At 43.5% G+C, this 13,907-nt stretch overlaps 1 protein-coding gene across 1 annotated transcript; it reads right to left on the minus strand.

Moving 5' to 3' along the window:
• Nucleotides 1–226: 226 nt before the first annotated feature.
• Nucleotides 227–13,572, minus strand: LOC306970405 (homeobox protein CDX-1-like; the record flags this gene model as incomplete). The annotated part of the gene is made up of 4 exons (XM_079566383.1): nt 227–415; nt 8,636–8,784; nt 12,687–12,887; nt 13,347–13,572. 4 exons carry the CDS (start codon nt 13,570–13,572, stop codon nt 227–229), a joined length of 765 nt encoding a protein of 254 aa, XP_079422509.1.
• Nucleotides 13,573–13,907: the final 335 nt, after the last annotated feature.

The following is a 13,907-nucleotide window of genomic DNA, read 5'->3' on the forward strand; positions in this document are numbered from 1 at the left end:
AGCCAAATCTGACATTTACATGAAAAAGCTCATGATTCAAATTCAGTCCGTGATGTCCCACTGGATGTTGAACTGCCCAAAAGAATGCTCATTGTTCAGGACATGTTGTCCCTTATTGCTCTGTTTTGTGCAAATGTCCTTCAGCCTGAGCAGAGCCCCAGGGTTCCTCTTGGGCCCTCATAGTTTCCCGGGCCCTTCTCTGCCTGTGGGTCTGAAGGCTGTGGGTTCAGAACTCCTCCTTGATGCTGATGCTGCTGGTTACCATGGCGCTGCTGTTGTTGCCGGGTGTGAGAGAGGCGTTGCTAGGGGCGACAGAGGGGGGTGTGGCCGTGGTGGTGGAGGAGGCCGGCTGCTGTTGTTTCTTCTTGCTGATCTTCCGCTCTTTGGCGCGACGGTTCTGGAACCAGATCTTCACCTGAAAAAAAAAACAAGCAAACTCTTTGATCAAAGCCTTGCCATTGCAGCTCAGAGAACATCAACAGCAGGTTCATCATCAGCAAAGTCAAACACCCCTAAAACATCTACAACAGGTTCATCATCAGCACAGTCAAACACCCCCAAAACATCAACAACAGGTTCATCATCAGCACAGTCAAACACCCCTAAAACATCTACAACAGGTTCATCATCAGCACAGTCAAACACCCCTAAAACATCTACAACAGGTTCATCATCAGCACAGTCAAACACCCCTAAAACATCTACAACAGGTTCATCATCAGCAAAGTCAAACACCCCTAAAACATCAACAGCAGGTTCATCATCAGCACAGTCAAACACCCCCAAAACATCTGCAACAGGTTCATCATCAGCACAGTCAAACACCCCTAAAACATCAACAACAGGTTCATCATCAGCACAGTCAAACACCCCCAAAACATCTACAACAGGTTCATCATCAGCACAGTCAAACACCCCTAAAACATCTACAACAGGTTCATCATCAGCACAGTCAAACACCCCTAAAACATCAACAACAGGTTCATCATCAGCACAGTCAAACACCCCTAAAACATCTACAACAGGTTCATCATCAGCACAGTCAAACACCCCTAAAACATCTACAACAGGTTCATCATCAGCACAGTCAAACACCCCTAAAACATCTACAACAGGTTCATCATCAGCACAGTCAAACACCCCAAAACATCTACAACAGGTTCATCATCAGCACAGTCAAACACCCCAAAACATCAACAACAGGTTCATCATCAGCACAGTCAAACACCCCCAAAACATCAACAACAGGTTCATCATCAGCACAGTCAAACACCCCTAAAACATCAACAACAGGTTCATCATCAGCACAGTCAAACACCCCTAAAACATCTACAACAGGTTCATCATCAGCACAGTCAAACACCCCTAAAACATCAACAGCAGGTTCATCATCAGCAAAGTCAAACACCCCTAAAACATCAACAGCAGGTTCATCATCAGCACAGTCAAATACCCCCAAAACATCAACAACAGGTTCATCATCAGCACAGTCAAACACCCCTAAAACATCAACAACAGGTTCATCATCAGCACAGTCAAACACCCCCAAAACATCTACAACAGGTTCATCATCAGCACAGTCAAACACCCCTAAAACATCTACAACAGGTTCATCATCAGCACAGTCAAACACCCCTAAAACATCTACAACAGGTTCATCAGCAGCACAGTCAAACACCCCTAAAACATCTACAACAGGTTCATCATCAGCACAGTCAAACACCCCTAAAACATCAACAACAGGTTCATCATCAGCACAGTCAAACACCCCTAAAACATCAACAACAGGTTCATCATCAGCACAGTCAAACACCCCTAAAACATCAACAGCAGGTTCATCATCAGCAAAGTCAAACACCCCTAAAACATCAACAACAGGTTCATCATCAGCACAGTCAAATACCCCCAAAACATCAACAACAGGTTCATCATCAGCACAGTCAAACACCCCTAAAACATCAACAACAGGTTCATCATCAGCACAGTCAAACACCCCTAAAACATCAACAACAGGTTCATCATCAGCACAGTCAAACACCCCTCAAACATCAACAACAGGTTCATCATCAGCACAGTCAAACACCCCCAAAACATCTACAACAGGTTCATCATCAGCACAGTCAAACACCCCTAAAACATCTACAACAGGTTCATCATCAGCACAGTCAAACACCCCTAAAACATCTACAACAGGTTCATCATCAGCACAGTCAAACACCCCTAAAACATCTACAACAGGTTCATCAGCAGCACAGTCAAACACCCCTAAAACATCTACAACAGGTTCATCATCAGCACAGTCAAACACCCCTAAAACATCAACAACAGGTTCATCATCAGCACAGTCAAACACCCCAAAACATCAACAACAGGTTCATCATCAGCACAGTCAAACACCCCTAAAACATCAACAACTGGTTCATCATCAGCACAGTCAAACACCCCTAAAACATCAACAACTGGTTCATCATCAGCACAGTCAAACACCCCTAAAACATCAACAGCAGGTTCATCATCAGCACAGTCAAACACCCCTAAAACATCAACAACAGGTTCATCATCAGCACAGTCAAACACCCCTAAAACATCAACAACAGGTTCGTCATTAGCACAGTCAAACACCCCTAAAACATCAACAACAGGTTCATCATCAGCACAGTCAAACACCCCTAAAACATCAACAACAGGTTCATCATCAGCACAGTCAAACACCCCTAAAACATCTACAACAGGTTCATCATCAGCACAGTCAAACACCCCTAAAACATCTACAACAGGTTCATCATCAGCACAGTCAAACACCCCTAAAACATCAACAACAGGTTCATCATCAGCACAGTCAAACACCCCTAAAACAACTACAACAGGTTCATCATCAGCACAGTCAAACACCCCTAAAACATCAACAACAGGTTCATCATCAGCACAGTCAAACACCCCCAAAACATCAACAACAGGTTCATCATCAGCACAGTCAAACACCCCTAAAACATCTACAACAGGTTCATCATCAGCACAGTCAAACACCCTTAAAACATCTACAACAGGTTCATCATCAGCACAGTCAAACACCCCTAAAACATCTACAACAGGTTCATCATCAGCACAGTCAAACACCCCTCAAACATCAACAACAGGTTCATCATCAGCACAGTCAAACACCCCTAAAACATCAACAGGTTCATCATCAGCACAGTCAAACACCCCTAAAACATCAACAACATGTTCATCATCAGCACAGTCAAACACCCCAAAACATCTACAACAGGTTCATCATCAACACAATCAAACACCCCTAAAACATCTACAACAGGTTCATCATCAGCACAGTCAAACACCCCTAAAACATCAACAACAGGTTCATCATCAGCAAAGTCAAACACCCCTAAAACATCAACAACAGGTTCGTCATTAGCACAGTCAAACACCCCTAAAACATCTACAACAGGTTCTGCATCAGCACAGTCAAACACCCGTAAAACATCTACAACAGGTTCTGCATCAGCACAGTCAAACACCACTAAAACATCTACAACAGGTTCATCATCAGCACAGTCAAACACCCCCAAAACATCTACAACAGGTTCATCATCAGCACAGTCAAACACCCCTAAAACATCAACAACAGGTTCATCATCAGCACAGTCAAACACCCCTAAAACATCAACAACAGGTTCATCATCAGCACAGTCAAACACCCCTAAAACATCTACAACAGGTTCATCATCAGCACAGTCAAACACCCCTAAAACATCTACAACAGGTTCATCATCAGCACAGTCAAACACCCCTAAAACATCAACAACAGGTTCATCATCAGCACAGTCAAACACCCCTAAAACAACTACAACAGGTTCATCATCAGCACAGTCAAACACCCCTAAAACATCAACAACAGGTTCATCATCAGCACAGTCAAACACCCCCAAAACATCAACAACAGGTTCATCATCAGCACAGTCAAACACCCCTAAAACATCTACAACAGGTTCATCATCAGCACAGTCAAACACCCTTAAAACATCTACAACAGGTTCATCATCAGCACAGTCAAACACCCCTAAAACATCTACAACAGGTTCATCATCAGCACAGTCAAACACCCCTCAAACATCAACAACAGGTTCATCATCAGCACAGTCAAACACCCCTAAAACATCAACAGGTTCATCATCAGCACAGTCAAACACCACTAAAACATCAACAACAGGTTCATCATCAGCACAGTCAAACATCCCTAAAAACATCAACAACAGGTTCATCATCAGCACAGTCAAACACCCCCAAAACATCTACAACAGGTTCATCATCAGCACAGTCAAACACCCCTAAAATATCAACAGGTTCATCATCAGCACAGTCAAACACCCCTAAAACATCTACAATAGGTTCATCATCAGCACAGTCAAACACCCCTAAAATATCAACAGGTTCATCATCAGCACAGTCAAACACCCCTCAAACATCAACAACAGGTTCATCATCAGCACAGTCAAACACCCCTAAAACATCTACAACAGGTTCATCATCAGCACAGTCAAACACCTCCAAAACATCTACAACAGGTTCATCATCAGCACAGTCAAACACCCCTAAAACATCAACAACAGGTTCATCATCAGCACAGTCAAACACCCCTAAAACATCTACAACAGGTTCATCATCAGCACAGTCAAACACCCCCAAAACATCAACAACAGGTTCATCATCAGCACAGTCAAACACCCCTAAAACATCTACAACAGGTTCATCATCAGCACAGTCAAACACCCCTAAAACATCAACAACAGGTTCATCATCAGCACAGTCAAACACCCCTAAAACATCTACAACAGGTTCATCATCAGCACAGTCAAACACCCCTAAAACATCTACAACAGGTTCATCATCAGCACAGTCAAACACCCCTAAAACATCTACAACAGGTTCATCATCAGCACAGTCAAACACCCCTAAAACATCTACAACAGGTTCATCATCAGCACAGTCAAACACCCCTAAAACATCTACAACAGGTTCATCATCAGCACAGTCAAACACCCCTAAAACATCTACAACAGGTTCATCATCAGCACAGTCAAACACCCCTAAAACATCTACAACAGGTTCATCATCAGCACAGTCAAACACCCCTAAAACATCTACAACAGGTTCATGATCAGCACAGTCAAACACCCCTAAAACATCTACAACAGGTTCATCATCAGCACAGTCAAACACCCCCAAAACATCAACAGCAGGTTCATCATCAGCACAGTCAAACACCCCTAAAACATCAACAACAGGTTCATCATCAGCACAGTCAAACACCCCTAAAACATCTACAACAGGTTCATCATCAGCACAGTCAAACACCCCTAAAACATCAACAACAGGTTCATCATCAGCACAGTCAAACACCCCCAAAACATCTACAACAGGTTCATCATCAGCACAGTCAAACACCCCTAAAATATCAACAGGTTCATCATCAGCACAGTCAAACACCCCTAAAACATCTACAATAGGTTCATCATCAGCACAGTCAAACACCCCTAAAATATCAACAGGTTCATCATCAGCACAGTCAAACACCCCTCAAACATCAACAACAGGTTCATCATCAGCACAGTCAAACACCCCTAAAACATCTACAACAGGTTCATCATCAGCACAGTCAAACACCTCCAAAACATCTACAACAGGTTCATCATCAGCACAGTCAAACACCCCTAAAACATCAACAACAGGTTCATCATCAGCACAGTCAAACACCCCTAAAACATCTACAACAGGTTCATCATCAGCACAGTCAAACACCCCCAAAACATCAACAACAGGTTCATCATCAGCACAGTCAAACACCCCTAAAACATCTACAACAGGTTCATCATCAGCACAGTCAAACACCCCTAAAACATCAACAACAGGTTCATCATCAGCACAGTCAAACACCCCTAAAACATCTACAACAGGTTCATCATCAGCACAGTCAAACACCCCTAAAACATCTACAACAGGTTCATCATCAGCACAGTCAAACACCCCTAAAACATCTACAACAGGTTCATCATCAGCACAGTCAAACACCCCCAAAACATCAACAACAGGTTCATCATCAGCACAGTCAAACACCCCTCAAACATCAACAACAGGTTCATCATCAGCACAGTCAAACACCCCTAAAACATCTAAAACAGGTTCATCATCAGCACAGTCAAACACCCCTAAAACATCAACAACAGGTTCATCATCAGCACAGTCAAACACCCCTAAAACATCTAAAACAGGTTCATCATCAGCACAGTCAAACACCCCCAAAACATCAACAACAGGTTCATCATCAGCACAGTCAAACACCCGTAAAACATCTACAACAGGTTCTGCATCAGCACAGTCAAACACCCCCAAAACATCAACAACAGGTTCATCATCAGCACAGTCAAACACCCCTAAAACATCTACAACAGGTTCTGCATCAGCACAGTCAAACACCCCCAAAACATCAACAACAGGTTCATCATCAGCACAGTCAAACACCCGTAAAACATCTACAACAGGTTCTGCATCAGCACAGTCAAACACCCCTAAAACATCTACAACAGGTTCATCATCATCACAGTCAAACACCCCTAAAACATCTACAACAGGTTCATCATCAGCACAGTCAAACACCCCTAAAACATCTACAACAGGTTCATCATCAGCACAGTCAAACACCCCTAAAACATCTACAACAGGTTCATGATCAGCACAGTCAAACACCCCTAAAACATCAACAACAGGTTCATCATCAGCACAGTCAAACACCCCTAAAACATCAACAACAGGTTCATCATCAGCACAGTCAAACACCCCTCAAACATCTACAACAGGTTCATGATCAGCACAGTCAAACACCCCTAAAACATCTACAACAGGTTCATCATCAGCACAGTCAAACACCCTTCAAGTATGTAAAAACCTGACCAAAACCCACACACAGACTTTCCATGTCGGTGGCTCTATGATGCTTCAGGATCCATTTCATTTCAGGTGTTTAGGGTTTCTGACTGGAATGTTTACGTAACTATGGAGACGGTTCAGTCAGCATCGAGAACCTACCAGAAACCTACAAAACAATTCATTTAAAACAGGCCACCGGCACGGGAAGAAAAGGTGCTGTGCTAACCACCCAAGCAACCGCTGGGTCACTGAAAGGTCAATTTTGCAGTGCACCTTTAAATAAAGGTTAAAAAGATAAATAATATTCAAAAGTCCTTGTTGTATAAAATAAAACATTTTTGTTTTCGTTCTTATTTTTCTGAAACATTTATATGCACAATTGAGCCATTTCTCTCCAATATGAAATCTGTCTAAATGTGTGTTAGTGAGCACAGCTGTGGCATATACACATGCTCAGTATAGGACAGGTGCCTTGGGCTGTCTACAATAAAAGGACACACTTTTGCTTTGTTGGTGGGGTCGGGGCACACTGCTGTTAGAGATAACATTAAATCGCTATTCATCATACTGGGTTAAGCTGTACAGTCGTACTATCTCTGTCATAGCTGAGAGTGGCGCTCTTGACCCAGTATGATAAATACTGATTTAATGTTATCCTCTAACAACTGTAGGGATGGGTACCGTTCGTTTTTTTTCGATACCAAGTACTTTAACGATACCTGCTTTTCGGTTCCGGTGCCTTAACGGTACTTTTTTCGATACCTATGTTATTTTAATTCAATAAAAATAACGTGTATTAAAAGTATAGTTCAGGAAAAAATCCTAAAACGGCACAGCAGAAGCTACACAGGAGCAGCAGCGTCGCCTGTGACTTCGTGTTTTGAGCACAATTTCCACTTAAGAGATAAAAAGAAAGAAAGGACGTTATTACCTTAAGCTGCAGAGACAGGACAGATCCACATCAGGACATGGTTTTCTTTCAGCTAAACTTTTCTAAACTCACTGCGCTGTTCGACGAAGCGAAAGCAACTTCACACTCAAAGATCCTTATATGGTGTGAGCCTCACTCTGCCACTAACAATTTACCAAAACTGGACCAACAATGTCTAATACAGAGTGAGCGCTCGCTTTCAACAAACAATCTTTGACATTCCTGTCGCTGCAGCTGCTGTAAAGTTGTAAACAACAGCACGTAAGCTCAGCCTCCGGGTCTGTCACTAAAGGTAAAGACGTCTTTCTTATTGTCACTGCTCTCTTTTGCTTTTCACTTTGACTAAAGCTCAAGTTTCTTATTCAGTCCTGGTTTAGTCCTGGTTTATAACTGGTTTTGTTTAGCTCTGGGTTTTACAACCGGTGTAGTCCACGTCCTGTCTCAGTCCTGACGCAGACCGCGGCTCTGTCATCTCTATTACAAAAGTTTAGCAAGTTTTGCTTCGCTAAAAGTTACATCTATAAAATATATCTTTGCTTCGCTCCATTTGCGCTGAAGCCGCTCAGTACCTGCACACGTTCATGTAGCTTTTTTGAGACTCGCTGCGGGTCACATATTGACGTCTGGAGAGAAAAAGAACCGAAAGTTGGCACCGAAAGAATTAAAAATTTTCGATACCGCCCCCGACCGGAGCTTTTCGGTCGGTTCCAAGTAGGAACCGTTTAACGGTGCCCATCCCTAAACAACTGCGACCTGATGTGATTGGTGGGTTTGACTCACCTGTCTCTCTGATAGGCTGAGAGCAGATGCGAGCTCCGCCTTCCTCCTGATGGTGATGTATTTGCTGTAGTGGAACTCCTTCTCCAGCTCCAGTCTCTGATGGTCTGTGTACACCACGCGGTACTTGTCTTTGGTTCGAGTTTTACCATCTGAAATCACAAAATATCCAAAAGAATTGGTTGGTTGTATCATTTAGGCACAAGGGGGGGGGTGTTTGTGTATATAAATGAATAAGCCTCTGTGGTCCATAAACATTCTGAGAGTTGATGTCTGAAGCTAATTAATTTAGGCTAAGTGTTATTTAGATATCAATAAGTCCTGCTGAAAAACCTTGTAAATCTTGATTCAGTTCAGAAGTGTTAAAAGAGGAGTCTGTAGGAGCGACTTCAGTAAAAGTCTAGTTTCCCACATTGCAGCAACATGACAAAAGGATAAGAAGGTTTCAGTGCGACTGGACCGGTTTATAACAGTGTGCTTTGCTTTGGCTGATGCTTTTACTGTGAAGGAGAAAGTGCCTTGTCATTGGATGTGGAGCAAAGGTAATGAATGCAAAGGTGAAAATGTTTGTGTGTGCTGAGTACTTTTACTTTGAAAGGTTGAGTGATTTTAAATTGACGATTAGTAATGTGAAGTTTGAGTGAGCAGGTTTAACGCTGTGATTCAGTATTAACTGAGCTCAAACACAGGCTTCAGTGGTCTGCAAACACCTCAGAGCGAAGCATACCACAGACTCCAGCCAGGACTGGACCAGGACTGGACCAGCAGTACAGAAGGACTAACCCAGGACTGGACCAGCAGTAAATAAGGACTAAACCAGGACTGGACCAGCAGTAAATAAGGACTAAACCAGGACTGGACCAGCAGTAAATAAGGACTAAACCAGGACTGGACCAGCAGTAAATGAGGACTAAACCAGGACTGGACCAGCAGTAAATAAGGACTAAACCAGGACTGGACCAGCAGTAAATGAGGACTAAACCAGGACTGGACCAGGACTGGACCAGGACTGGACCAGGACTGGACCAGCAGTAAATAAGGACTAACCCAGGACTGGACCAGGACTGGGCCAGCAGTAAAGAAGGACTAACCCAGGACTGGACCAGGACTGGACCAACAGTAAAGAAGGACTAAACCAGAAGTAATTTGGCCAAGTAAAATTTCTTTGTGATCATTTTCGTCAAAGTGACATTTCCATTGATTAAAATGAGACTAAATCTAACTTTAAATATGTATGAGATGAATGAAATCTCCAGATATTGTTGTTGACGAATAAGAAATAAATCAACTAAAAACATTGGATTGAAAAAGCCACAGGGAAAGCTCTGTGCTTTGTCCACGAGGGAGAACAAACAGGAAGCTCTACAAATACTGTCTATATATACAAATAAATCAAATCAAGTTGACTAAATTCATGTTTTCATCGATTTTCGTCAACTAAAATCACATGAAAGATTTGTCAAACTAACATTAAATTCATCAAGTATTGGAAAATAGAATAAGGAACATCTCCCATGATGGATCATAAAACCTCCTGAGGTAAAATGACAAACTGTGTTTCTTTTGGTTCTGAGTGAATGCAGATCTCTCTGTCCGAGTGAGCGACTCTTTGGAAGAGCAGCTGGTGACACTAGTGTCGTGTAGAAGTTGCTCATTTGGAAGTGTCAGTGAGTCGTCATCTCCTCTACCTCGTCGAATTAGCATTCGCTCTTGACTTCTCCATAAGCAGAAACTTTAGCATTAGCATTAGCATTAGCCTTAGCAGCATGAGCAAAACTAGCATTAGCCACAGCAGTGACATGAACATGTTTGACTGAGCTGATTTACATGAGAGACACTTCACACCTTGCCCCCACTGCTCCGCCTCCCTCTTCCTCCATATACTGTGTATCAGAGGCGCCTATTTATGTTTGTCCCAGTGGGAGCTCAGTCCAACATAAAGAAACAAAATAAAGTCTGGGTCAGAATGGATCTCATGAAGCGGGGTATTATAGGAGTGAAGCACGGTGCTGGTTATTCATGTATAGGACAGCCCCGCCCTCGCATGTTCGTGAGAAGGAAGTGTTTTACAGGTTTCTATTCAGTCCTTTGGTAATGAGGGCAAATTCACCTTGGTGTGTAAAGCCCTGCAGCACCACTGGAACGTCTCCTATATGCTGTATATAGGACTTCCAAATTAAATGAGAACAAAACGGAAATCCTATTAGTTGGGCCAAAAACTAGCAGAGAAAACAGAAAACTTAGGTCCCCTAAATCAGAGGGTCAAAGATAAAGTTACCAGTCTGGGGGTCACACTTGATTCAGACTTTAGTTTTCGTGCACATGTAAACAAGTTTCCAAAGGCTGCATTCAATCCCTTTTGAATTTTAAAGATGCAGAGAATTTAATCCATGCCTTCATTACTGTTTTAACTGGTCTCCCAACAAGCAGAACCCCCCCCCCCCCCCCCCCCTCCCTCCCCCCTCCATCAGCACCTTTTAAAACTCAATGAAAACTTGTTTTCATGGATGTTGTGGCGCTGTGGCTTAGTTGGTCAAACATGGAAACATGTGTTTTCTCCACTGGCTTGTTCTGGTTTCCTCTAATTGCTCTAAGTGTGATTTATGGCTGTAATGTAAAGCACTTTGAACTACCCACGCGTCTGAAAGGTGCTCTATAAACAAATGATTATTATTATTATTCACTTTAAAGAAAACAGGTCCTGTAGGCTCTCAGTCGTCCAGGACAAAAATGGACAAATCATAACTCCTTCACTGCTCCCTCTTCAGTTTTGTTATGATCAAAGTGAAAACAATGATGATGTGATTTTTAGAACTAATAAAATATGTAAATGGTAATAAATCATCAGCCGTGTGCTTCTTTATGGTGTTTCATGTGTAGGTTGTTTCCGCAGGTCCTCCTCATATGTATACTGTCTGTATACTGTCTGTATACTGTCTGTATACTGGCACAGACACTGTCCTGTATTTGAGTATCAGCCTGTTCACATCAGCTCACTTTAAATATGAAAATATTTCTGTCCCTGAGTCTTGCTGCAGTCCGGCTCTCTCTGTACATGTATATGTATATATATATATATATATATATATATATATGTACAGATGTTCCTGTACACTATACCTGCAGCCAGTTCTGTGCTGTCCTTCAGCTCAGCTCTGTCTGGCCATTGGTAGGATTTCTTGCTATATTTTGGTGGTACATCCCGTGTAGGGGCTTGTCCTTCCACAAAGTCGTTTTTCTCTCTTAGTTATTTATGATCAAACAAATGAGTTGACTCTTTTCAAAGCATAATGGAAAATGATCCTGATCTGAAGTGAGCATACCCAGGTGATCTTAGCCTGATGATATGCAGCCATTCAAACCCGTGTCCATTCATCACAGTGCACACGGAAAAAAGAAACCAGACCCGGATTCAGTCGGCCAGGTGTCACTAAAGCAACAAATATTAGCGTCGAAGTCACTGTTCTGCTTGATTTGTTTCTTTTTACCAAGTTCGTTTTCTTTTTGGTCAGAAACTGGCATTTTCAGTTAAACTTTTTTTTCTTTTTTTATAAGTTAATGTCTAAATGTCAAACTTCAACAGCTTTTGCTTTTGGCTTTTTGTAAATGTGGATTCATTTCTACTCTTGTTCTTCAGCTTCCTGGAGAGGCCTGTAGGAGCAGTTTCAGGGCACAAAGCTTCTTTCAATGTTTCACATCGTCATTTCCCAGTAGAAACATTTCATTTCATTTTGAATTTCCCTATGTTTGAATTAAGCATGAAACAGTCAAAGTTTCATTGTGCTGGTTCAAAGAAAGATCTAAAACAACACACGCCAACTCAAAGTGATGTCCATCCAAGGCTCCTGATTTATGGCATATATAGTAGATCAAAGTTTATTAGGCCTATATTTATAAACAGGTAAACTATGAATGGAATAGAATTCAGTTTTTTCAGTGACAGTTCTACGTTTCTCAAAAGTCTTACCGCGACTGTCTGTTTGTACGGTCTGATTCAAATGGCCATTTTGCCCGTGATGGACCTGAGTGTAGTTTTGTGTGGACCAGTACTGACTGGGGTTGTTGGGTGGCGCGCTCCGTCGTATCCACTCGTACGGGGTCCTCCTCTGGGGAGATCCGGGCGATAGTGGTCCTGACGAGGAGCTCAGAGAGCCAGGCAGCAGCGGAGGAGGAGGAGGCCCGGGGAAATCTGCAGGACTGAAGCCCAGGCCCGGAGCCACTGAGACGGGGACAGGAGGAGGCTGAGGCCCGGGGGCTGACAAGAGACCACAGGGACACGTCAAGATCAGATAAGAAGCGTGTTCAAGAGGGGGAAAGGTGGGAACTGGGGGAGACATTATGGGGCCGATTTAAGAAACCACTTAGAGCCATATCAAAGTTTAATCACTAGTATTTTCTCATTTGCAGATCTTCCAAACATTGTTGTTCAGTTTTCTGGTTCTAGACGATATTTTAGGTATCAGAAAAAAGTTCAGGTATCAGTTTGGAAAACCAAGTATCGCTAAAGTACTGGTGAGGCCAATCTAAAACAATTATCCTGACAAAGCAGGATATTATTACTACCTACACAGGCGGGGGAAAAAGGCTTAAGTGGCTCTCCAGTAAAACCAAAAGAGGGACAGGTGCTATTATATATATCAAACTATTAGAAATGTAAACAATTCCTCTGGTGATTTTTGAAATCTACTTCTAGTTAAGGGTTCTGTGGTTGTACCTGCACTCGGATTGCCGTGTCCATGTCCATAGTGAACCCAGTCCTCGCGGGGGGCAGCAGGAGGAGGGTACGCTGAGCTCCAGGCCCCGTGCCCGGGTTGTGGGGCGGATGCAGGGTCGCCAAGGCCTGGGTGAGGGTGGTACCCAAAGTCCTGGTACTGAGGGGGGGCCACGAAGCGACTCTGGGCCGAGTACAGCGGCTCTTTGTCCAGCTGCAGGTAGTACATGGTCCCTGAGCCTGAGGGGTCCAGCCTGGAAGAGAGCACCGGGGCTACAGCGAGGCCTTGGGGTCTGGTGTGGAGGAGAGCACCGGGCTACAGCGAGGCCTTGGGGTCTGGTGTGGAGGAGAGCACTGGGGCTACAGCGAGGCCTTGGGGTCTGGTGTGGAGGAGAGCACTGGGGCTACAGCGAGGCCTTGGGGTCTGGTGTGGAGGAGAGCACCGGGGCTACAGCAAGGCCTTGGGGTCTGGTGTGGAGGAGAGCACTGGGGCTACAGCGAGGCCTTGGGGTCTGGTGTGGAGGAGAGCACCGGGGCTACAGCGAGGCCTTGGGGTCTGGTGTG

The sequence above is a fragment of the Gobius niger genome (genome assembly GCF_951799975.1).
Source record: "Gobius niger genome assembly, chromosome: 11".
Classification (NCBI taxonomy): Eukaryota; Metazoa; Chordata; class Actinopteri; order Gobiiformes; family Gobiidae; genus Gobius; species Gobius niger.